We start from the raw sequence: 27025 nt of genomic DNA, 5'->3' as shown, positions 1-27025 counted from the left end.
TCGATGTTTCTTCTATACTTTTCAAATTCCTGGTTCCTCCTTCCTCCCACCTGTTTTTCTCCTTAGAATTTTATTGTAGGGCAAACAATTGCTTTTTAGTCATTTAAAGTATTTAATAATTTTGTTCATTACTTTGAGTGTGTCTCTTTTTTACATACTTTTAGTAAAAGTGATGTCATTGATGTACATCCTTTTCTAAGTAGTTTTTCCCATGATTTGGTCATCTTTTTCATATTTATTTGTATTTATGTGTGTGTGTGTGTGTGTGTGTGTGTGTGTGTGTGTGTGTGTGTGTGTGTCTATTTGAGCATTTGCTCTGTGTACTCTGTCCTTGGAGGCCAGAAGAGGGTGTCAGATCCCTTGGAGTTCCAAGTGTTATAAGCTGCCCAGTGTGGCTGCTGGGAACTGAGCTGAGGCATTGCCGAGCAGTCTCTCTGGTCCCCTTAGTTATCTGTTTTTCTTTTTTTATTCATTGTTATTGTACGTGTGAGTGTTCTTTTGTGCACGTGATATGCATATGTGCCACAGCATCTGGAGGTCAGAGAGTAACTTGGGAGATTGTTCTTAGGTTTCAGAGGGAGCTCGGGGAGAAAAAGTAATGTAGAAGGGAATCACAGTAGATAGTTTTATTTCCAACTGACCTGAAATCACTTGCGTATTTTCTTCTTTTATTCTGTAAAAATGTGTTATTATGTCATTCATAGGAGTATTGTGCAGCTTTATATAGTTACGTATCATAATAATGTAATTTGCATCACTTAGAGTTTTTCACATTTAAGTTTTAGTATGATATATCTTATTGATACTGTCGTTTCTGGATTTATAGAGGTTTAGGGATTTAAAAAGAAAAAAATTACTGTGTCTTTGGAAATGTTTGTAGGAACCAATGCTGCCAATGGACCAGTCCTCCATGCATCCGGACCATGCACAGACAGGTAAGGGTGAGGAGCAGTTGGAGACTGCTTTGGGGTGCTTTTTTAGTGTAATTTCTCATATTAGACTTCATTTCTTTTTTTATTTTTTGAAATATCATACAGAGTATTAGATTTCCTTGTAGCATTTTCAAATAAAACTTTTGTTACTTCCTTCCCCTGATTTCTCCCACATTTCCCCCACCCTGAGCCCTCTGACCCCAGGAGCCTCCTTTCCACTGTGGTAACTTTTTTAAAGCCTAAGTTTAAAAACACAATGTACCTAAGCGTATTTGGTGATAGTAAAACTTGTCACATCATTTTCATATGCATATTTAGCATTTGGAAAAACAACTGTGTAAACTAACAATTGACTTTTTTAGTTCAAATAAATTTTTCTGAGGATCCTTTAAATTCAGCAAGTCTAGTTTCTTTTCCACAGGGAGAAAGTACAAAGCTGAACTTGGAGCCGTGTTGACTGTTGAAGCAACTTGGTTCTATTCAGATCCTTATTCTTGAAATGTAGAGATACAGCATAGCAAACTGACTATGTGGGGTGATTTAAGTGTTAAACAGGAACAAATCTTAAGCGTGTATTTGGGGAATTCTGAAGCCATAAAAGCATTTTTCTGGAAGGTCAGACTGGTCGCTTGGTCCTAAAAGAAGCTTGGAAAGTGTGAGCTCTGGGCTGTTACTCCCCGGCCTTGTCGTTTCTTATGTCTGTGATGATAGTCAGGCATTTTTAAGATGAGACGGAGATAAACCCAGGCCTGCCTGCCGTCTGTCTTGTAGCAAAGCATTGCAGTAGTAGTTATAGTCCTCTCCAGAGAACAGTTCTTCACAGCGAAGAGAAAAAGCAGGAGTTGGCTGCCAAGTGGCGCTTTCTTTCCGCCTTCACCACTCTTATGTTTAAAAAGTAATCTTTTTTACCACACTTTTTAAAGATTAACTGCTTACTTTATGTGAGTGCTATATCTGCATGTATGACTTTACACCACAAGAGGGCATTGGATCCCACTATAGATGGCCGTGAGCCACCGTGTGGTGCTGGGAACTGAACCCAGGACCTGTGGAAGAGCAGCCAGTGCTCTTAACTGCTGAGCCCCTCTCCAGCCCCCTTCACTATTCTTAATATATAATTTGGGACAAATGTTAAGCTTTAATTAATTACTTACTCATGTAAAACTAAGAAAAAACATGAAAAGAAAAATGTTTATCAAATTAATTATTGGTTATTTTCCTTTTTTATATTTGGTTTTGAATTTTTAGTAATTCCATATAATCCTTCAAGTCATGAAAGTTTGGACCAAGTTGGTGAAGAAAAGGAGGTAAGATAATTTGTCCTACTGTGTACAGCATCACTTAGCTTTTTAGAAAGACATAATCTTTTAGATATATAACAATTTGACCTGATTACATATTATATTGTAACAGTAAAATACAAGGAAGACATTTAGTGAGTTTACAGTATTATTTTGATTTAACTGCTTAATTAAGTAATTTTAATTATGAAATAATTTGAAAATTTATTTTCACTTTAGATCGATAAGCAAAAATTATATATAGGAATAGCATTTGGTACTTGAAAATATTATTTGAAACACATTATAAACACTTGCATTTTGTAGACTTGCATTTTGCTTAAAGTATAAATGATTAAATGTTTTCACTGTCATTTAAAAATACAATTATTACTATTGTGTGTGTGATGAATAGAAATAGGATAGCATGCCGCCATGTGCTTTGGGGGTCAAGACAACTCCATGGAGTTGACACTCTCCTTCTACCTGTATATGGCTTTTGGGGATCCAACTTAGGGTGCTAGGCCTGGGTGGCAAACCCTTTCTGTAATACTTAAAATTTATTTAATAGTTATTTTTATGTGTATCTTTGTAAGAAAATGCCACAGATGTGCAGGTGGTCATGGATGCCAGAAGGGTGTGTCAAGTCGATTGGAGCAGCGTTTACAGGCTGCTGTGTGCTGCCTGGTATGGGGGCTAAACTCGGATCTGCTATAATAGCGTCAAGTGCTCTTAACTGCTGGGCCATTTCTCCAGCCGAAGTTTACTTGTTTCTAAAACAGAAATAAATTAAAACAATAAGTAGTTTTAGAAAAGCTTTTGGTAAAAAAAAACTTCAGTCTTACCTGTTCCGTGTGTTGTCTTGGAGATAGCCCCTTTCAGCCTCTTCCAGTTGTGTGAATAGTACCTAAATCTCTGTTTTTCACATGTTTGTTTCTGGCCATGGAAGATTAGTCCTTGCCTTTTTTCTTTTCTCTTTCTAGTGTTTGATGGGTATGTTATTTTAGGCTTATCTTGTTTATCTTCCACCTTTTTATCATGGAAATTTGAAACAGAAGTGGCAGACAGAACATTCATTGTAGCAAAGCCCCCCAGATGCACTACCCATTTGAAGTAACTATGAACATGTAGTGGATGATCTTGTCACTCCCTTGCTTTACTCCGGCAGAGTTCTGAAGTGCATCTGTTGGTCCCATGTTTTTAATATGTCATCTTAGAGTCTTGCTCTGATTTAGTCAGTTATCTTTTGTTTGTTTGTTTTTTCTGTTCTTTGGAGTCAAGTTCTCATGTAGCCCAGGCTATCCTAGAACTCCTTGCATATCTGAGGATCCTTCTTGGTCCCCCTTCCAGATGTGTTCACTGCCCAGCCCAGCTGCGCCCATGTCTCCACTTTGCTTTATCTACCTTGTTCCTTCAGTTTTGTTTTTTAAGGCTGTATATTTATTTCTACATTACCAAGGTGGTTAACATTTATAACCCACCTGCCACTGTGACCACATCTTCCTTGTTTTGTTTATAGACTGAATGAGTCAGACAAAGTAAGAACACCCTAGTAATAAAGAATGAGTCCTCTGTTCTTCTGGACCTGTATTAATCTGCTCTTCGGTGCTCTTGGATTCCTTTTTGTTCCTTTTAGAAACGGTCGTTGGCATTTTATCGTTGTCTTCATTATAACTGCTTTGGTTGTGATGCCTTTTAAGTGATAGACGATGAGACATGAGTAGATGAACTTTCAACACAGTGAGCACTGTGCGATGGCCTCTCCGAAGGAAGATCCCCCAGCACTGCAGAGGCCTGTCTTGAATGAACCTTCTGTTCACTGGCAGTCCCCCTCCCCCTCTGCTAAAGTAGCCACTATCTATGCCCCTCATATTAGCTTTACCTTGATTTGCTCTTGTTCCAGCTGTAAACAGCCTCCTACAATATTTGTGTCTCTGACTTCTTTCATGTAAAATAGATGCATGTTACACAGAGCAGTACTTCAGTTATTTTATCATTTTGGTTTATTTGTCCCACTCCAGTTTTCCCTTTCAGTTGGAGTTATTATGCTAAGTTAGGATGAAACAATCTTATAAATATGATTTGGCAACTGGCCCTGCTGATGGAGGCATGTATGTCATCCCAGCTGTTCAGGAGGCTGAGGTAGGAGGGTAAGTTAAAGAGTTGCCTGGCTACTGAACACAGAGCCAGCCTAGGCAACTTAGTGAAGACCTGTTTCAAAATAAAAATGAAAGAAAAGATTGGAAAAGTGTAGAGTTGTAGAACACTTACCTAGCATATGTGAGGTCCTGGATTCAGTTCTTACTAGTACTACATAAAATAAAATAAAATAAAATTTTCACTCCCCAAAGAATTAATTATATAAGTAAATCAACAAGTTTGGTGCATGAGTAGTAAGTACATTCCACTGCAAGAGACAATGGTCACAGCCCATCAGCAGTGTGTGAGAACTCTAGCTGCTCCTCATTCTTGTCTGCTTGGTGTAGTCAGTGTCCTAAGTTAGTCCTTTGAGTGGAGATCGTGGCCATGTATGATTTTTCTACACTTTTTTTAAAGATTGTCATGCTATTATTGGTTTATATACCTTGTAGCCTTAAGATTTAATATAAGCTGTTGATACTTTGATCATTTTCGAGAAGATGCATTTTAAATTAAACTGAGCTCTTGAGGTTTAGATATATTTATTTTATGTGTATCAGTGTTTTGCATGTATATATGTCTGTGCACCACATGTTTGCCTGGTGCCTGTGGAGTTCAAAAGAGGGCATCGGATCCCCTGGCACTGGAGTTACACACAGCTGTGAGCTGCCATGTGGGTGCTGGGAATTGAACCAGGATCCTCTAGAAGAGCAGACAGAGCTCTTAACCTCTGAACCAGCTCTCCAACCCCATGGCCATTCTTTTTAAATTTTTATTGTTTTTAATTATTTGTATGTGTGTGTCTATGTTGGTATGTGTGCATGAGTGCAGGTGCCTTCAGAAGCCTAGGAGTCAGATCTGGTGCTTTCATCCCCCCACTTCCCTCTCCTAGCTTCCTTTTCTTTCCTTGACACTTTTCACCAGAGGATTCCTGCTTTATTCTTGTGGGACATTTGTGGTTACATGTTGATGACTTTGCAGTATTGAGCTATCGGCATGGTCCCTGAAGGTGTTCTTTTTGGATTTGCAGATATCTTATAAAAGATTATCTTTACTAATCTGCATAAATTGACAGAAGTTTACATTTCTAGTTTGACTGAATTGTAAGGGTTACTTTGCTGTCCCTTTAATACCAAATCTACTGTTAACTGTGTTGCTTCATGCGCATGTCCTTCCTGTAGGTCTCCTGTACCTTGGAGCGCATCCTCTCACAGCTCCGGTTACAGTTACTAGCTTTTACCAGATTCTTAGCAGACTCTTCCATCTTGATATTCTGTTTAACTTTAATTCTGTTTGGAAAACCAAACAGATACACACAATTGTCCTTAAAATGTGTCAGGTCCTTTAAAGCGTCCTTTAGCATTGCTTAGATTTCAAGTCCATTCTTACTCCTTCTTAACTCACAAGCTCACCCTGTCTCTTAAAGATCGAAGGTTTTAGGAGAGATAAGAAAAGAGTTAAGAACTCAAAATATCTTACGTTATGAAAACACTTTAAAATCATGGTAGTTAGAACAGTTTGTTAGAAATATAAAGTACTGAGCAAAACATTTACAGGTGAAACTTTGCTGGTTAAATGTCTTCAACAGGCGACCAACACCAGGGAAAGTGGTAAAGCATCATCAAGTCTGGGTCTCCAGGATTTTGATTTGCTTCGAGTTATAGGGAGAGGAAGCTATGCCAAAGTACTGTTGGTTCGGTTAAAAAAAACAGATCGCATTTATGCAATGAAAGTTGTGAAAAAAGAGCTTGTCAATGATGATGAGGTAAGTGGTGATGGTTTTTCTCCTTCTAGACAAACCCGGGTGTGCAGGTGGCCCTGGGTTAACGCAGAGTGCCACACATACACAGACATAACCAAAGCACACCACTTCAGCATCTCTGTCTTATTATTTTGGTCTACTTTTCTAAGAACAAGCCTTAGGTAAAAATAAAGTCAAGACAAAGGCATATTATTGTCAAGGGAAGTACTTGAGCTTTCTAAGAGTTCAAGACTATTTCATAATACTGGGCATTTTGTTAATGATATTTTCTCTTTGTATAAGTTTTGTTTCATGACAGTGAGTGGTTTTGATATTTAGTCTAATTGGTTAACATTTGTGATCATTGACTTACTAAGAACAAATTTATCAATAAGTTTTGGACATTTCATTTGACATAGATTTCCTTGAACTTTGAAATAGGATATTGACTGGGTGCAGACAGAGAAGCATGTTTTCGAGCAGGCGTCCAATCACCCTTTTCTTGTTGGGCTGCATTCTTGTTTCCAGACAGAAAGCAGGTAAGGTTAAAAGGTGACAGAATGTTACTGGGCTTCATTTCATGTGCTTCCTGTAATTCCTGTAAGAGCACTTAAGAACTTCCTGCTTCAATCAGCAGTACGAATCTGACACCAGTCACTAATAGGAAACAAGGAGAGAGAAGGAGAGGGAGAAGAGGCCCCTAAGAAACAGCAGTAGCTAGCCAGCCCTTGATGACCTGCACATTCCCATCTATGACATAATGTCTTCTTTACCTCAGTAACATTCAAACATGACTCACCTAGTAAGTAGCTCCTTAGCCCAGAGTGGAATCGGTGTAGTTGTGCTGTGCTGGGCTATTTTCTTGTGTCCACACCTCTTGTTCCCACCGAGTTCTAGGCAAGGACTGAATCATTCGGAATGCCTTTCTGCTGTCGCCATCACTGTTGTATTGGAAATGCCTGGCTGACTTGCTTTGACTGTGGCTCTGCGGTTTGCCTGTTTCAGGTTGTTCTTTGTCATAGAGTATGTCAATGGAGGGGACCTAATGTTCCACATGCAGCGACAAAGAAAGCTTCCTGAAGAGCATGCCAGGTAAGCTCTTTGTTTGAGCTGGATTTCTTCCTTAGAGTTGCCTGACCTTTCGGGTCTACTAGTCAAAAACAGTCCATCAACAAATTACCTTGTTGCTAGTTTATTCTGTGTAAGTCATGAGGAGACTGAACTAGGTTAATTTACATAGTAGATTGCAATATGCCTATTACATATTATAATCTGCTATTTGTGTTCATTGTATATTTAGGGTTTTCAAGTGGTGACTGTTCATAACAAAATCATACTTCTTTTTCAATTCAAGGTTTTACTCTGCAGAAATCAGTCTAGCTCTAAATTATCTTCATGAGCGAGGGATCATTTATAGAGATTTGAAGTTGGACAATGTACTGCTGGACTCTGAAGGACACATTAAACTCACTGACTATGGCATGTGTAAGGTGAGAGACCTTCCAGACAGCTGTGACTGTCAGTTAAGGAACTTCATGTTTAGACGGGAAATGATCGCCACCTTGATGAGGATGAGTGTACACCCTGGCCGTTCAGCCATCACAGAATTCCATGTCATCTGTGATATGGGTGTTACATAGGGTTAGTTTTTTAATTGATTGTAACTTTTTGTCTTGGAAGCTGTTATGCTTTTGAAGAAACTGGGAATAGAAACTGCCTGCAGTCCTCGTTATGTTGACCCAGTACTTTCACGTCAGTTTCCAATCTTTCGCCATTTAGTAGACCCAGAACCTACTTGCAGATCTTCCTTAGGAGTCTGTTTTTATACTTAAACTTCAAATCTCTGACATAAAGTATGATAATGTTTTTATACTTAAACTTCAAATCTCTGACATAAAGTATGATAAAAGTCAAGTAAGCATTTTTCTTTGTCTCAGAATATGCCTGTGTTGGTGTTTTATTCTTTGGCAGCACTGTTCCATTTGGAGGTCTGATCTTTTCCCACGATGTGTCCAGAGAACTATTCTACTTAGTACACTGCTCCAACAAGACACCCCAGGTGTGTGAGTGTGCATTGCATTCACCCACCTGGAGGAGTGCACCAGAGCAGAATTCTACATTCGTACATTCATAAACACTCAAATGGTATTGAGGCTTTAACAGTACATCTGCACATCTGTATTAGAAAATAAAGTTTTCACATTATGTATAAAACTCAAGATCTTTTTTCCTATGATACACCTTAAATTATTCTCTATCATAAATTTTTGTTTGTAAATAATGAAAAAGTTTAATCAGTAGACTCCTGTGTATCGTGTATCCTTCACTTACATTCAGGATACTGCTTTGTTCTGCCATTTTTTCCCCTAGAGTGTTTTTCCCCCCTGGTTTAAAAAAAAAAAAAATTAAAAGGTGAACACCTTTAATCCCAGTGCTTGGGAGGCAGAGGCAGGTGGATCTCTGAGTTCGAGGCCAGCCTGGGCTACAGAGTGAGTTCCAGGACAGCCAGGACTATTACACAGAAAAATCCTGTCTCGAAAAACACTAACTAACTAACTAATCACAATAATAGTGGATTTTTATAAGTTTCAAGAGCAAATAAAAATATGAAAAGTATTAATATGCAAATTAGGACAGTGGTTTCTTTTCTTTTTTCTTTTTTTTTTTTTTTTTTTTTTTTTGAGTCACTACTTGAATATTAGTTAGAATTACCAATTGCCCGAGGAGGCAGGGACATGATTCACCTCTGCAAGGCTGGAACAGGATGGTCCTGAGTTCAAGGCCAGCCTGGCAAGAATTTACCTCCAGCCATCTCCCTAGCCTGCAAGGAGTCTTTCTTTTATGACTCTCTGTCCTTCCCTTTTCCAAATGAATTTGACCATATTTATACCATGTGTAGATGGGCACATGTAACATATTTGGTTGTTGGATTGATTGTATTTCCTATTTGTTTGGGTGGGTTTTGTTTTGTTCTTTTGAGACAAGGTCTCAAAGCCTATGTAGTTGAGGTTGTCCCTGAGTTAATAATCCCCCTGCTTTAGTCTTCCAAAGGCTGGGATTATGTGTATAACACCATGCTTAGTGTTCTTCTTTTTAGTTTCAGTTTTTAATCTAGAATTTTCTCTGTTTATTAGTTATTGGTGTGTAGGATATATTTTCTGATATAGAAATGTTAGGATCTCATGATTGAAGACCATGACATTTTCTTAACATGTTCATTTTTATTCTTAAGGAATATGTTAGTAGGTATACAGAAATTTATATTTGTTACAGTTCTTAATGGTTGTTCCATTTATTATTGAGTGTTTTCTCTACTTGGCTTGTGTGTGTCTTGTGCTTTAATTGTTCACCAAAGCAGAAGAAACACTCCACAGGAAAAGTGACAAGAAGCAGAGCATTGTCATATCAACAGTTGTGTAAGATGATTAATTTTAGACATGTGATCTCGATTTTGTACTGAATTTTAACAAATGTTTTGTTATATTTGTTTGTTTATTTGTTATGCATACAGTGTTCTGTCTGCATGCCAGAAGAGGGCACCAGATCTCATTACAAAAGGTTGTGAGCCACCATGTGGTTGCTGGGAATTGAACTCAGGACTTCTGGAAGAGCAGCCAGTGCTCTTAACAACTGAGCCCTCTCTCCAGCCCAACAAATAATATTTTAAAAGCAGGTTTTCGTTTGGTTTGCTTTGAGTTTGTTGTTGTTGTTGTTTGGGGGTTTTGTTTGCTTATTGTTTTTTTGTTTTTTGAGGCAGGCTTTCTGTGTGTAGGCCTGGCTGTTCTGGAACTCACTCTGTCAACCAGGCTGGCCTCAAAGTCTCAGAGATCCACCTGCCTCTTGCTAAACTAACTTTAACAGCATCTAGGGTGAATAAGTTTTCTTTACGATTTTTAGTAGCAGTGGCAATTTTCATAATAAGGTAACTGTTTCTAGTGATGTTGTTTAGGCTTAATGTATTGCACATACATGCTGAATTTAGACGGATGAAATGGAAGAGGTAAATGTAAAATAGTTTTGTATCTTTTTTTCTTTCCTCTTGTCCTGCTTTTCCCCTATGAAAGGAAGGATTGCGGCCTGGAGATACGACTAGCACTTTCTGTGGAACCCCCAATTACATTGCTCCTGAGATTCTAAGAGGAGAAGACTATGGTAATGAATAAATAGGTGGTCTTTTAGCTATTACTGTATCGGTGGTTTAATATGGTACCAATGACACTATAATGTGCTATAGCATTTTATTACTCATTAATAGAAACTTTATTGATTCTGTTAACCTGCATGGAAACCCTCAGATTCTGAAACCAGAGCCAGAAAGAGTTTGGTATTTGGGGAAGTATACATTTAAATACTTTACTAGTGATGAACACTGAGCACGGCCAGAACTGCTATAAACAGTTAACTCCAAGTTCCCTTATAAACCTGAGGTCAGCATTACTGACCCGTTTTACAAATGAGGGAGCTGATGGACAGAACAGTTTAAATAGTATGCCTAGATCACAGTAGCCAGGAAGTGACCACATAGGTTTTAAATCATCAGCTGTGTAAAGCCAGTGTCTTGAACTTCCAGAAGATTGTTCAGGTTCCTGGATATTTCCCCTAGGAGTCTAAAAGATAGTAAAAGCTGGGTGCTTGTCAGGCATCAGACATTACATTCTTTTTTTTTTTTTTTTTTCCCCCTGAGCCAGGGTCTCGCTATATAACCCTGGCTGTCCTGGAACTTGCTATGTAGACCAGGCTGGTCTTGAACTCACAGAGATCTGACTGCCTCTGCCTCCCGAGTGCTGGAATTAAAGTGCATCGTCACATTTGGCTTCCATTAATTTTTTTACAGCTATATTTATTATTTTTATTAGTGCTTTGAGAATTTCACACAATATGTTTTGATCATGTCTTCCCATTTCCCATTTCTCCCAAATCCACCTTCATCCAACTTTGTGTCTTTCTCTTTTTCACTCTTCATGTCCAGTTTGTGCTGCCTCCTCGTGTCTGCCTGCCTTACGGGCTGGTTTAGTTAGTCTGACTGGCGCCATGAGCTCATAGCTGCCCTGCTGTGTCTGGAAGCTGTTGTCCCTTGTATTGGTCTAGCACCTCTTCACCCTCTTTCACAAAGATCCCTCTCTTGGGAGGAGGGATTCTTACGTAGATGTTCCTTTTCAACTTGGGCCAAGTATTTCTGTAGTTCTTAGTGCCTACCACTCTGTTTATAATATAACTAGAATTTACCTTTTCATCATGTTTACATTTTCATCTCATGATAAATTTCTGATTGCTGGCTTTTCTTGAATACAGAGAAGATTTATTATTTAAAATTTCTTTCCAAAGGCTTCAGTGTTGACTGGTGGGCTCTTGGAGTGCTCATGTTTGAGATGATGGCGGGAAGGTCTCCATTTGATATTGTTGGGAGCTCCGATAACCCTGATCAAAATACAGAGGATTATCTATTCCAAGGTAATTTGCAGTATTTTGTAGAGATTCTCTGTGAATAACCCAGAGCAAAATTACAGCTTTCAAATTATAATTCTGAGTAAGAAAAAGAATAATGTGGACATGCACTCCTGACTTATGATAGTTTGGATAATTTTTAAATGCGCCCTCCCGCTTCTCTAGTCTGTACTTCCATTTACAGTTCCCTTCCCACATCAGACTCCTAACAACGCAGCTCAGCCTGTCTGTCATAGATGCCGAAGCAGGGAGTCTACTGCCTGGGGAGGCTAGTCTTTGTGCAGGAGCCCTCGGCTTAGTGCCCAGGTTCAAGAAAGGTAGAGTGTGAAGATATCAGAGCGCTGTTAAGGACTCGGGGTGCTCACAGTGCTAAAAGTCAAAGGGAACAGAAGCAGGAGGCCAAGCCCGGGGACCTTTACCACAAAGTGTGACAGTGGCCACACAATTTTGCATTTAGTAGCTAAAACCCTCACAGAATACAAAGATGTCTTTACTGTTATAGGGAACCAAAGGGCCATTAAGACTATGAAAAGCCCCTCGGGCTCACTAGGAATTAGAAAAATGCACTCTAAGTGCTGATGAGCTACAGTTTGATGCCTGTGCATTTGACAGAGACTTTAGTCTGATAGTAACTGGTTCATGCTCATGAAGGCATGAGCAGCGGGACCTCTCAGGACTGCTGGTCGGTGGTTCACACTTCCTGGTGCAATTCTGTGTTCCACATGTAAGAACACTGTGAAGAGGTATTGTTTCTGTTCCCATTTACAGAGGAGAAACTGGGGCACAATTAGACAGTGAGAAGTGAAACATGTTTGTAAATGGTAAATGTTCAGGTAAGGGGCCAGCTGTGAGGAGGGTCAAGAGACTAGGAAAATACATGCAGTGTTTCGTTATGTAAATAGTGGTTTTCTGCTGCAACACCTTAAATAGCTCAGAATCTAAAGAAAAACTTAAACATTCAGGCTGCATAAAAAGCTGAAAATTGTACTGTCGTTCTTATCTTTCTAGTGATTTTGGAAAAGCAAATTCGCATACCACGTTCTCTGTCTGTAAAAGCAGCAAGTGTGCTGAAGAGTTTTCTCAACAAGGTAAGAATTATGTGTAAAATCTAATGTGATTTCTTTACCTGTGTAAATCAGCCTGGTGAGAGGAGGCTCAGCCTGAGACATGGAGGCTCTGCCTGGAACATGGAGGCTCAGGCTTGGTAATTGGAAGCTCAGACTTGGTAAGTGGATGTGCAGCCTGGTGAGTGGAGGCTCAGGCAATGTGATTATGTAACTTTTCAGTTATGATGGAATTTTATTTCATAACCAATGAGACACTATCAAATACTGACCTGTTTTTATCCTTGCCACATGGCCAATTTAATTTGCCTCTAGCTAGATACTGCATTTGATGCTTTTAATGTAAGTGATACATAATATATTAGTGGAGGAAAAATGGAGTCTTTAGGATTAGCTGTAATTGCATTTTCAGTTCTATTTCTGTGTATCATTATCCATGAAACCCATTTATCACCATGTATTTTTTTTTTTGAGCATGTGGTCAGTAGTGTTCGCTATCCATTTCATATTAAGAACTCAATATTTAGATAAAATTCAGAGGAAATGAAATGACATCTTAAAATGTAGCATCACTTGATTGCTTATAGTAGTTGGTATGCCAGAAGAGTTTAGGAGCTAAGATTGTGAACTTGGGATTCATAAATTTTATTTCAAATAAGTGAAGGTAGAAAAGGGTTATATTTACCTCCTTGAGCAGATAAGATTGAACTTTAATAAAATTGGAAATTGGCACTTAGTTTAGAAGGCTATTTTTTTTTTATTTTATGTGTCCCGTGTTTTACCTGCATGTATATCTGTGTATCACATGCACTACTGTTGCACAAGGAAGCCAGAAGAGGGCATCACATCTCCTGGAACTGGAGTTAGAGATGGTTGTGAGCTGCCATGTGAGGGTTGGGAATCCAACCCGGATCCTCTGGAAGAGCAGTTAGTGTGCTCTTAACCACTGAGCCATCTCTCTGATCCCTGGATGGCTGTTTGATGTGAGGGAAGATTTCAACTGGAAAGCTTATGTTTCACACAGTGAGAAATGAAGTAGAGAGATGCTAATGTATAAAATAAAATGCCTTATATATATTCACGGCAGGAATAAAAGCCGAGGTTTGTGAGGTCCAGCCCCCACCTCAGTCAGAGGTCAGATCATTGCTGTGTCATTGTTTTAGACAGATAGGGTTTATTGCTGTAGTTGAGCATAGGCTATAACACTGAGCTAAACGTAAGTGTAGTAATGCTCAGAGGTTTCTTAATAATGACTGAACTCTGGCTCATGAGGAAGACATAGCTAAATGCTGGCCTTATTTTTCCTCACATCTTTCATTAGCAAAGATCAGCAATAGTATACTACCATTTAACAAACAATCTCATGTAGCCCAGGCTGATCTTGCATTCTTTGAAACAGAGGATGGTCTTGAACTGATATATATATATATATTTGGGGGGGTTAGTGAGGGAGGGGGGTTGAGACTGGATATCTCTGTGTAACTTTGAAGCCTGTCCTGAAACTCGCTTTGTAGACCAGGCTGGCCTTGAACTCACATAGATCCGCCTGCTTCTGCCTCCTAAGTGCTGGGATTATGTCTGGTGTCAGGATTTCCACTTACTGCCTTGATAAGCTGATGAAGAGCTGGGAGGAACCTTTCCCTGTTGTGAACTCTAGATGACTCACTTGGCTCTGGTGGGGGGCTTTCTAAAAACAGCTAGACATTTCAGTTTCTCAAAGAAAGGCATCATTAGGTAGGAAGCTCACTCATCTACCTCTTGAAACACTGCTTCTGCCATAGGACCCAAAGGAACGATTGGGTTGTCACCCTCAAACTGGATTTGCTGACATCCAAGGACACCCATTCTTCCGAAACGTGGACTGGGACATGGTATGTAAATTTTTTCCTTGCTTGGGTTTTATTGTAACTAAGGACCAACTTTTATTACATTAGTAAGTTATTGAAAAGCTAAGATATGATAGCTTAATAACTTAAAACTACTCAGTGGTACTTATAAAAAATTTTAAGAGAGCCTTAGAGAGCCGGTCGGTGGTGGCATACAGCTTTAACCCCAGCACTCAGGAGACAGAGGCAGACGGATCTCTGTGAGTTTGAGGCCAGCCTAGTCTACTGAGTGAGTTCCAGGATAGCCAGGGCTACACAGAAAAACCCTGTCTTGAAAAACAAACAGACAACAAACAAAAAACTCTAGAAACAAGATAGAATATTAATGTACTGGAGAAGTATGTAATATTATGGAGGCCCACACCAATGTTCAGATTAATAAGATGTGGCCGTGGTTGCTGGAATTGTACAGCAGCATACCTGGTGAGACATGGAGAACAGCGTCTAACGTAGAGGCGCAGTCAGTGCTCATGAATGCAGACCTGAGCTTTCATCTGTGTGTCCTTTTAGATGGAGCAAAAGCAGGTGGTGCCGCCCTTTAAACCAAACATTTCTGGAGAGTTTGGTTTGGATAACTTTGACTCCCAGTTTACTAATGAACCAGTCCAACTCACTCCAGATGATGAGTAAGTAATTCCACACACTAGAATGTTTTTAAACTTCTTTTGAAGTCTAAATCTCAAAGCTATTTAGTTGTTGATGAAAATACTATATAATTTATATGTAGCCATTCCATTGCTGGGTATTTGGACCCATTATGCTGTTTAGCACTCTGGCGATGGTCATATCTACTTGCTCTGTGTGCATGATCCCGTCCTCCCAGCAGCCTTGTAAAGTGTGTGACTTCACTTTACAGATGAGGTACACAGGTGTCAGCATTCGAACGCGGGCTGACTCCCAGGGCCTGTACTTAACACTGGGCAACACTGCCCCGTTCTGATATGAGCACCTCTCTGAGTTTCTGGGTGGTCCTTGTAAAAGTGACCCGAGTCTCTAGTCTAGCCAGCAGGGATCAGAATAGTTGTTGGTGTCACATCTTTTCAAAATAAAACAGCGTAATTGGAGATTATTTTGATATTCTCTCTCTCCGAAGATTATTTATTCTCTCACCTATGGGGCCTTTGCCCTTCTCTTATCTCTCAGACGAGCATTCTTTGCAGCTGTTCTTAGAGCCTTGACTCTGACTGCAGGAACCAGAACTTCAGGTGCTGATGACCTCAGGCAACTTGTGTCTCGGGACTGTGCCTCTCTCCTCCCGCTGGGAAAGCCCGCATTCCTGGAGGGCTACCCTCTGTCTTTCTAGCCCTGGCCTGTGTCCCGCCCTTCGAGGCTCCAGCTCCCCTTGCTTCACTGCCTTGGTTTTCCAACACTTTCTTCCTGCCTAAGACACACTTAGTTCGCTGGTCCTCGGATCTCCGCCTCCGTGAGGCCCCACATTCTCTGTCACTTCATTCTTTCCGTCTTCGGCTGTTCTGAGAAGTGCTAGTCATGTTCTTGGTAAAGGAAGAAGCGGTGTCGACCAGACTCCGGTCGGCGTGGCCAGCGGTAACTGCCTTCTCTTTTCTTCCCAGACATTTGTAGAGTAACTTGCTTCTTAAAGTTTGGCAGGTCGGGGTTGGGGATTTAGCTCAGTGGTAGAGCGCTTGCCTAGCAAGCACAAGGCCCTGGGTTCGATCCTCAGCTCCACATACAAAAAAAATAACTTTGGCAGGTCAGGCTGATCTCTTCGTTTCTAGGCTTCAAAGCGTTGTTTGGTTAGTCCTCATCCCCGGTGTCTGAAAGGTATGGATTCAGAACAGTGTCATCCTGAGACCTGGATGCTGTGTGGTTCTCTACCCGGCAACCTTCTGTTTGCTGTCTTCAGTTTGTACCTTGGAGACTTCAGCTGGCCCTGTATGGTGGATGCTAGTTATTTAAGTGACTACTAACCAAATAGGCAGATGGCTGTGGAGCAAAAGGCTATGCTAAGTGCTAGACATTCATGGATGGTCAAAATAGCCTGATTTCACAAAAAGCTCACTGTCTACTAGGGGAGAGCTGTACCAGTCGCTCCTGACAGAACTGTGTCAGAAAGAGCATGGGGTTAATCAGTAGAGAGACACTCAAGTCCATGTCCTTCTCACCAGCTGAGCAGCTCTGTAGAAATGCTAACTTCTCTCTGCGCCTGTTCCTTCTCATGTTGTCTGCCTCACAAGGTTCTATGAAGATAAGTGAGGGCTGCTTTCCGAGCATCTCACTGCCCCTCCGTGGTGCTCCTGAGCACCTCCATCTGTTTAACTTTGTCAGAAAACACCTCAGTAACTGGAGTCTAAAACCAAAGTGATGACCTTTGTAGTTTCTCTGTGCTGCCCCTCGGTTTATGTCACACCTTGTGTCTGCCTGTCACACCACCACCCATCCTGTGGGCCAGATTCAGCCATACTTGTGGATATCTTTCCTCCCCCACCACGTTCTACAGTGCCCACGCTCAGGCGGCTTTACCTGTTTCTCCTTTAGCAGTTGGATCTGAACTTTCTTTTCTTCTTCTATGGTCTTTTTTTTGGGGGGGGGGGGGTTGAGGATTGAACCCAGGGCCTTGTGCTTGCTAGGCAAGTGCTCTACCACTGAGCTATATCCCCAACCCCTTCCTGTTGTCTTAATCCTAGATCCTGTCTCATTCACATTGTACCAAGGATATAGGACCAGCCTACTGGTTGATTCCTTCACCCCTTTACTGTTCATCCTATTCAGTGTACTTCATGAAGGGCTGCTCAGTTCTTCAGCCCTAATCAGAAACTGCCCAGTAACAGCTGTCCACGCCCCACTCCCTGATGGTGGGTGTCATGCTCCCCCTCCCTCCCTCCCTCCCTCCCTCTCTCTCTCTCTCTCTCTCTCTCTCTCTCTCTCTCTCTCTCTCTCTCCCCCTCTCCTTGCTGTGTCTCTAATTTCCTCTGTCATTTTCACTGATTGAAATTCTCTCATTTTTTCAGACTAGATCTTTGATCAGTGGAGATGATCGTTAGAGTCTTAGATGTAGCACCTCTCACTTAGCACCCTACTGTTCCCGGCCTCCAACTCCATGGTTCCTTCATTTCTCCAGACCTACCACTTTCCAATTCCACATGCTTGTATGATGAACCTATTAGGATTTCTCCAGCTCCATATTGCCCTCCCTTTATTGTGTGGTAGAACAGGACTTAGCCTACACTGTAGGAAATTTAGCAGACAGTGGGGTTTGGGAGATGACTCACTTAGGAAAGTGCTTGCCATGCAAGCATGTAGACCTGAGTTCTAATCTCCAGCACCTGCATAAAGAGCCAAGTGTGACAGCACATATCTACAATCCTAGTACTGAAGATGCAGAGATGCTGGGGACCTGGAGCTCGTTACCCATCCATCCAGACCAGTGAGCTCCAGGTCCAGTGAGAAATCCTGCTCAAAACGTAAGGTGGGCAGTGACCAAGGAAGCCATCAACCACGTGTACACACACACACACACACATACACACACACACACACACACACACACACACACACACACACACACACGAATATAGCAGATACTGCTTTCTCTTAGGGCTGTCCAGTATCTGCTGCTCCTTCAAGGAGAGAGCTAGCTCTACTTTGTGCTCAGCAGTATGGCATGTCCCTTTGGTACTGGAGTGTTGGCAGTTCTGTGCTCACTGTGTGTCAAGCTAGGTGTGCCACAGTGCCAGACCTCCCCTGCTCCAAGTCTCCTGTCTCTGCTGTGCTTTCCTTTGGCTGACTTCTTCTAGAAGTGACTTCGTGATTAATCTAAGGGCTTGTTTTCTTTCCAGTTAAGATCATTTAGCCTTGTGTTTTCTTTGTACTTGTATCTCACTGTTTAAAGGCTGACAGAGTCCTGATTATGATGACAATGAATTTATTTTTCTTTCAACAGTGACATCGTGAGGAAGATTGACCAGTCTGAATTTGAAGGTTTTGAGTATATCAACCCTCTTTTGATGTCTGCAGAAGAATGTGTCTGATCCTCCCTTTCAGCTCTCATTTGCTTACCGTCATTTAGTGCATGGATCTACCTGTTAGCCTGGTCACAGTTGACATTCTGTGTCATCACCTACAGATCTCTCACTATCCTGTTAGAGACGACAGGAATCATAGAGCTAAGTAGAGCTAAGAAAAAAAAAATGAAACTAACTTCCCGACAGTCAGGTCAGACTTCAGTTATTCTTGCTCTCCAGAGGCCTAGGAACAAGTGAGGAAGTTGTCTTTTGCTTAAAGGAAATACCACAGCTTCTCAAACAGAGTCTCTGTTGTGTTGAGACACATGGTGGGATAACATCATCAGTCTCCCACAGTTGATGTCATCTTGTGTTAAGTCAATTGAAGGCTTGATTGTGTAATGGAGGGAAATTCACAATACATCCTGTATTCCTAGTTTCAGAGTTCCTAGAGTTTAAGAGTCCTCCTAGAAATTTTCTCATTACTTGGATAATTATTGCTATTTAAAGGAGCAGTTATCAAATTGATACACAATTGACTAGTTTTACTAAGAATTGGGTTATAAATTAGTAGCCATGTTTGAAAAACTGGCATGATGATTTATTTATTTTGTGTTTTAAAATTCTTTTTTTCAGACTAAGGGGTTAGCTTCTGAGCTTGCCTTCCAGAAGGCATATGAATGGACAGTTGCTCAGTACATTTAAAGGAAAAAACAGACATTTAAAGCAGCTGCAGAAAGAGCAGGGGTGATGTGTTCTCTCTTACTGGGAATGAACCCTATGGTTGGACTTTGGTTTAAACAGCGAGGAGACGCTCACTTCTTACCCAGTTAGAAGAGCACTCCATTCAGTCAGGGCAGGCAGAGTGTACATGCACATTTTATTATTTAGTGTACAGGAAAATAATTTATCTTCTAAGTGGAATGTCTGAACTACTTTTGATTCCTTCCTCAAAGTACATTTCTTGTACTTTTGAGACCTGCGAATGGTGTCTGCAATGAAATCAAGAACAGTAGTAAAAGAACTTGAGTATAACACATGTACTCACATCACCGTTCTAGCTCTTCCTGAGTTTTTATGTCTTAGGTAACAAATGTAATACATAATAGAATGCATTTCAGGGGCAGAGTTATTTAGTTCTCCACAATATTTTTATTAATAGTAGTATTTAGCAACATTTTATTTAAAAATACCATTTTTAGCATCATTCTGCTGTTTATTTTAAATATTTTTATATAAAGAACTTTAAAATAATTATCTAAATAAACTACAGTTATCAAATCAGTAAAATTTAATTTTAGGAATGCTCTCTAGTGTTCTGCTTATAATGATTTAAAACATGTAGGCATTTAAAAACTATCTTTTGGGGGATGCTACATTTTATTAGAAGTGTAAGTTTTCCCAGGTTTGTGTCATGTATTTTCTTTTCTTCAAATAACTTAAGGCTGAGAACAATGAAAACCTCCATTGATTGAGGTCAAATAAGGGACCAGTGAGGTGGCTCAGCAGGGAAAGGCGCTTGCTGCCAAGCCTCATGACCTGAGTTTGATGCCTGAAACTCAAATGCTGAAGGAAAGAACCAGATCCCACAAGTTGGTATACATGGCACATGCAAACCCCTCCCCTGCAATAAGTAAATGTGTAGGGGTGGGGAGCAGCCAAATAATGTAGTAAAATGCACTTCAGAAAGCAATTGCTTATGTGCATTTTCATGTTTGAGAGGTATATATGTTTCCCTAATACTTAGAACTTAGTTTAAATCAAAAGGCAGTGTTCGCATCATAAACTTGTAGAGAATTCTGGTGTCAGTATGTTTATGACCTTTTAAGTGGTGCTGTTTTCCTTGGGGCATTTTGGAATATAGAATAATCACTGAGAGTTTGTTTAAAAATGCACATCATTGGACCTACCTTAAGACTCTTGAGATTTTGTATTTCATTTTGAGAAACATTTTCTTCAAGTTGTTCTTTTTATGTATGTATCCTTACTTCTTACTGGACTGTGAGTCTGTTTTTGTGGGGAAAGAGTTTAAGAGGGATAATCAGTGAATTACCATGCACATTTGTCAACAAGTTTAGATGGATTAATTCAAGTTACATATCTTCCCTACCCCCAATAAAACCTGTCTGTTTTCTGCCAATACTGTACAAATGATGAGCATTTTTCTATGGTGAGGTTTTAACCATTATTAATGGTGGTCTTTGTCTTTAAATCTTTGTTTTAATAATATTTACTGTGTGTATTTTATACAGAATTATTGCAAATGTTTTTAATTGAGTTCTGGTTTTCAGTCCTAAAGTGCCATGCCAGCTCTTTGTATGTCATGTAAAAGTTCTCAGAATACTCATCAGGGGAATGAAGGTATGGACGAGCGGAGTGGTTAGCATTTGGTGTCTTAGAAATCATTTATTTTGCATAAGCTGTGGTCAGGTAGTTTTATTACATGCAGCTGGATTAGATGTCTAGTTCCATGTGTCCTCAATGCCGGTACATTTAGTTTAGAAATTTGTTTTAATTTTTGTCATGTGGAATACTGCCTTGTTCACTATAATGTAATCTGTATTTGTATAATTTTTTACATTAAAACCTTTAAATGTTTAATACCTATAAGGAGTGCACCATTTTTAACAAGTGCCACATTTAAAAAAAAAAAAAAAAAAGTTGCTGAACTAGACTATCAACATTTGTTCCAGAATTTCTATAATTCAGACAACATTCTATTGGGGGGATTGAAAGATTCTAGTACGTTATAAACCTGTTCCTCAGTAGGTCTTTTCATGTGAAAAGCAAGAAATCAGCTGAACACAGAACTGAAGCTTGCCCAAACATTCAGAGAGGGTCATTCCTGTATTAATTAGGCTTCATGCTGATCTATTGTGTTCCAAAAGGCTGGCCCTTCCACTCTGGGAGTAATAGCTGGTGTCCCATGAGAAGTCTCCACCTAACTCTCCCTTCTCCTGTGGAAATTACATCTTCAGTGCCTTTATCCACAGAAAGCACTACGGAGAAAGCCCTTCCCTTGAGTTCATCCTGATTGCAGCCCTTGTTTATAACAGTTGGAGACAGTGCTAGTGGGGTGCCATCTGGCAGCTCCCTGCATCACATCTGGTGACGTCGCTAACACTCAGTGCTAGTGAGATTTCCAGGCAGTCCAACCAGGACCTTGGACTTTTAGGGGAATTTTGCATGAAACATTGAGTCACTGGAGCAGCCAGCTGTCCCCTGAAAGGTGACAGTCCCTGAAACTTGGATAGCTTGTTTCTGAACAACACCAAGCAGTGTGGCATGTGGTGGCTGGGGTCTTTCCTAGACTTGTTCTAGGAAAGAATGGAATCAGAGACATGAGTCCACTTAGTCCCAGGAGGCGGAGCCACTAGTCTGCTGCACCACATTGAGTCATGGACCTGTCATTGGCACTGATAGGAAACAGACAGACTCGCAGTGTTCTCTAGTCCAATGAGAAAGGCCAAGGAAATGAAGTAAATACACATGGTGTGGCTGTGATTGCTGTCACATAACATAATGAAGCTCATGAGTTGACTTTCTTGTTGCTCTGTGGCAGACACTTTGTAGACTTAGAGCAAGCTCCACAGAGCTTGGATATCCACAGAAGGAAGGGTGCTCTCTCCCAACACTTTGTTCTAAAAAAGGGCAATTGGCTTTCACCAGTGGGATGGAAGAGCAAGCTGACAGGTGCTTCTGATTGGATCGGTTTTTTTCAGCACAGAATGAAAGATTTCGGGATGTGAGCTGTGACAGTGAGTTCTCACATTAGGCTCTGCTGACACTGTCATGTATTTACTCCAATTGCTATTTTTAGTATTGGAGAAACTGAATTTATTATACTTATCTAAGAGATATTTGGTATATTTTCTAGGGTATAGGAAATTTAAAACTATCAGATGCATCTGCTAAACAGGAGAGTTTGTTAGCTCATTTACACCCACAGTAGATGGTCAGTAGAAACTTCATTTAGCAGCATCCTTGGAATAGTTGGATGCCATGTTTTTGTGCCAATCAACAAATGGGGAAATCAACTGCCTGGATAGTCTTTTGAGAAAGAAACAAATAGCCAGTAGCTATTTTAAGAAGCTTTCAATATCCCTAACTGTCAGGGAAATGCAAATTAAAACTACTTTAAGATATCAATCAGAATGACTGTTCCCAGTAAGTGACAACAGATATGGAGAGGAGGTTGAGAGGAAGGAACCCTTATTCACTGCAGTGGGGGTGAAAAGTAATAGAGCCATTGTGGAAATCGGTTTTGAGATTCGAGTAATAAAAAGTGGAATTACCCTATGACCCCACCATTTCCCCCCTGGTGTATATCCGTGTATATGGTGCATAGAACACCATACTCAACCATAGATATTTGCACCTCCGTGTTCATTGCTGCCCTATTCACTCTAGCAAAGATTTGGAGTCAACCTGTTTGTCCATCAACAGATGAATGAATGGATAGTGAAAATCTGAGAATAGTGGTGAATTCTAGTCAGCTCTAAAGAAAAATGCAATCACAACATGAATGAAGAGAACAAGAGAGGCTTCTACTAGGGGATGAAGGACTGGAGGTGATGAGGACAAGCTACGCGTGGATATAAATCTTGGTTTTCTAGTTCTTACTCTTGTCATGGGTTTTTCATTTTTGGTGGTGGATAAGTGCCTAAAATATACTCCATGGTGAACAAAATCCAATTTAAAATACCACCATTTCTGTTCTAAGTGGCTATTCTAAATACAGAAGTTCACTTGAGTTATGTGGTCTGGGTCTGGTTAGTCTCAGTGTGTGATGTATTTTTATTTGCAGTGTTTTCTATAATATAGTTTAAATTTTAAAAAGGGAAGTGCCAGGTTTCTAGCAGTGGAACCAATGGCTAGATTTAAAACTTATCACACGCTGGGCATGGTGGCAACCCCCTGTAATCACAGCATTTAGGATCCTCGTTGGCTGTATTGAGGGTTCTGGATCAACCTGGTATAGAAGACCTTGAAGGAGAGTTGAGGGGGAGATGGTTCAGTCCTACAGGCCCTTGCCAACAAGCCTGACAACCAAAATTGGATCCCTGGGGTCCCCGTGGTGGAAGTAGAGAATCCGCTCCTGAAAGTTGTTTTTTGACCTCCATAGGAGTGCTGGGTATCATTGTCTGATCCTGATCAATAAAATTTGGAAAAGCTTTTTTAGGAAGTTTGTGCTTGTGAGTAGTTTTGTGACTTTATCTTATTGTCTAGGAATAACGTATATTGCAGAAATTTAACTTTAAAATTTTGAGTGTACTTGTGGGCACACACGGCATCAACATAGAAGTCTCAGGTGGTTCTCAGGGTCATCTTTTTGTTTGTTGTTTTTTTGTTTTTAAGCTAGAGTTTGGCCAATAGGCTAGTCTAGGTGGCCAGTGAGCCCCACGGATCCTCACTGTCCTCGTCTCCCCGTGCTGGGACTCCGGACACATACCACCTCTCTTGCAAGGCATCAGACTCAGGTACTCACATTTGTAAGGCATCACTTTATGGCTTTCTTCCCCAGCTCCCTAACCTAACCTACCTTTAAATTTTAGTGGACTCCCGTAGCTAGGCTGTCTCATGCTGGGGGCTTTGATCATTTTAGGCAGGCACCCCTAACTCTGAGCTCTATCCTACCTAGCCTGGAGAAATCTGATGCAAAACTTTTTCTTGTCACTGGAGTTTTACTTAAAGCAGATGTTTCGATGTACAGAAGGGTATGTATTTGTGAATAGTTTGACTCACTTTGACTGTTTTAACCCACAGCTTCATACATACTAGACAAGTGCTGAGAAACACTCAGCACTGAAGGCAGAGTCCCTGTCAACCTTGAAGTTTTTCTAAACTTTCCTTATTTTGTTAAGCGTAAAATATAACTTACACATTGATTGAGAGATTTTGTTTTGTTTTGTTTTTCAAGACAGGGTTTCTCTGTGTAGTTTTGGTGCCTGTCCTGGATCTCGCTCTGTAGACCAGGCTGGCCTCGAACTCAGAGATCCGCCTGCCTCTGCCTCCCGAGTGCTGTGATTAAAGGTGTGCGCCACCGCCGCCCGGCTGATTGGGAGATTTTAAATGTATTTTTATTAGACTTTCATGCATGTGTACAATGTATTTCTAACACCACTCTGCACTCTCCATTCCACCTCCACCTAGACCCTCCCCGCAGGTACGGCTTCCTAATTGCCTTCCTGCCGTTTCATAAGCCATTTTAGTGCGGCCTATATGCATAGGGCTGTGGAGCCATCCAAGGTAGCACAGAGCAACCTACCAAGAACCACACCCCTAAAGAAAAATGACTCCCGGCCCTCCCTGAGCACCCACCAGCCGCCAGTAGCTCCTCAGCTGGGGTGAGGCCTTGCGAGCCGCCCTCCCTGACCCCCCACCCGCTCCTGCGCATCCGTTTTGGAATTTTGACTGGCTTGATCTTGTACAAGTCTTACGGGCAGGTGAGTTACAGCTCTGAGTTCAAGAGCACAGTAGCCACGTCACGTCCAGAAGAGCATTTTGAAGCACGCCTGCTCATCTAAGGCGTTTGCTGATCTTGGGATAGGGTTGGGGTATTCATACCGAGGTCAAACGTGTGTGGCCGAGCACACCAATCGTCTATTGTTAGCACGCTGAGTTTTGAGTTCACATTAACTGATGCCCACTGCAACAGCCTCTCAGTCAAGGTGGAGAGCAGCACACATTTATGGAGAGTGTTGCTGGCACGGCTGCTCTGAGTTGGAAGGTGAGGCCTCTCGGATCCCTCCTGCTCTTAGCAGGTTCCTGGTGGTGCTGAGTGAAAACATGTTTTGCAGCCTCAGGGTTCCTGGGGTTCTGGTACGTGTTGGGGGGAAGGGTGTGTAAATCCTTATCTGGTAGTTCCTTCCGACCTGGCCCTCCACCGTGGTCCTGCAAATCCTGAGGCTCGTTCACGGGAGTGGAGGTGCAATCTTAAGGGATTTTTCGTTTGATATTATGAACAACTGTGTTGCGGGAAAATTGGCTTAAAGCTTTGTTTCTTTAAAGCATACGCATATGTTTATGTAGCAGATATTTCCTGAATTAAAATGTTCTTTCTCCAGCAGTGTGGTTTGGGGCCCGCGTGAGATAGAAAATGGGGCTGAGAGCCTTGGGCCTGGTTGGCTGGACGGTGACGTTGTGCTTCACCACCACTAGGGGTCAGTCTCTCGCCTGATGATGGTCAGAGTTTACTCCGCGAAGTGTTTCAAACCCGCTGGCAGACCAGTGGCCGATAAATTCTGGATTTATTGGTGTTTATCCGTGTCTCGATTTTATTGAAAGTCAACATACTAATCAAATTACTCTTCAGAGTGAAGTCTGTGTTATTTGGAAGTCTGGCTTTAATATGATTTTTTTGCCGTCTTTAATCTAGATATTGTATAATGTCTATATTAATTGTAATTGACTGTGAATGAGAACCTCCTCTGTGTTAGGCAATGAGGAAATATATATATATATATAAAGATTTAATTACACCATGTTTCTCTATGAAGAATACTTCTAGTTGATAATAAAACCAGGGAGAGCTGAGGCAGCCATGGCAGATACCTCTAGCCCAGCCTGGATTACATGAGATCCTGTCTCGATAGACAGATAGATTGGATGGATGGATGGATGGATGGGGAGGGAGGGAGGGAGAGAGAGAGAGAGAGAATAGATAAACTAGAGCTGACTTTGGTTATTGATATGCACAGGAAATTCAGTTTAAAATAGTCCAAGGAATTGTATTGTGAAGTTTCTGTATCAAATGTCTGTAGCACAAATCTTGTTGCAGTAACGCCCGTGCTGCTACCACCATCCATTTATCATGTCCGAGCGAGCGAGGGGCTGTGGATCAAAAAAAAGAGACAAGAGACAGCGAGTCACTCATGCCAGAGGATGCTGAATGCTGTTTATTGAAGAAGGGAGGAAACCTTAAATACAGGCTTACAGCACAATGGAGGAACCCCGGAGGGCAGAAGTTCGCTACTGAATGTTCTACATTCTTGCATCTAAGCTGTTTACACCAAATGTAGGATACACAGACAAAGAACCTCTGGTGAGCATTAAGGAGGGTGGAGACCGGCTGAGAATCAGCATAGGGAGGACATCAAGGTCAAGGTCGACCAACAAGGCGCAGTTACCCAACTTGGGAATTCCAGGGCACTACACAATCTTAACAGGTCTTATTAATAAAAAACAAACCTGGAGCCAGGTATTGTGGTGAATGTTGGAAGATCAGACATGCAGAATAAGCCACAGCTTCCTCACTTCACCAGTTCCTCAGATGATCCTGTTTCCTCAGACTGGAAACCTGTGAGTCTTCACCCAAATGGATCTTAGCTGAACTGCTGCTCAAAAGCCTAAAAGCTTAAGCTGCCTCGTTCCTGGTCCTCACGCCTTAAATACCTTTCTGGTTTCTGCCATCACTTCCTGGGATTAAAGGCCTGAGTCACCATGCCTAGCCATTTCCAGTGTGGCCTTGAACTCACAGAGATCCAAATGGATCTCTGCCTCCCAAGTGATAGGATTAAAGGTGTAGTGCCACCTTTTTCTGGCCTCTATATCTAGTGGCTTTTCTGTTCTCTGAC

General features: G+C 41.1%; 1 protein-coding gene across 1 annotated transcript in view; it reads left to right on the top strand.

Annotated features, from left to right (window-relative positions):
* The window catches only part of Prkci (protein kinase C iota), a 59965-nt gene extending 41340 nt beyond the window's left edge, over positions 1–18625 (top strand). Inside the window, exons 7-18 of the mRNA XM_036190829.1 lie at positions 881–935; positions 2181–2239; positions 5940–6116; positions 6534–6631; positions 7098–7184; positions 7447–7582; positions 10157–10244; positions 11418–11543; positions 12546–12625; positions 14383–14472; positions 14998–15113; positions 18389–18625. Coding sequence (XP_036046722.1) covers positions 881–935; positions 2181–2239; positions 5940–6116; positions 6534–6631; positions 7098–7184; positions 7447–7582; positions 10157–10244; positions 11418–11543; positions 12546–12625; positions 14383–14472; positions 14998–15113; positions 18389–18476 — 1200 coding nt within the window. The 3' untranslated portion in view covers positions 18477–18625. The remainder of the gene's footprint in view (positions 1–880; positions 936–2180; positions 2240–5939; positions 6117–6533; positions 6632–7097; positions 7185–7446; positions 7583–10156; positions 10245–11417; positions 11544–12545; positions 12626–14382; positions 14473–14997; positions 15114–18388) is intronic.
* Positions 18626–27025: the final 8400 nt, after the last annotated feature.

Source organism: Onychomys torridus, chromosome 6, assembly GCF_903995425.1.
Source record: "Onychomys torridus chromosome 6, mOncTor1.1, whole genome shotgun sequence".
NCBI lineage: Eukaryota > Metazoa > Chordata > Mammalia > Rodentia > Cricetidae > Onychomys > Onychomys torridus.
Note: the sequence above shows the minus strand (reverse complement) of the source record. Positions and strands in the feature narration are given on the sequence as shown.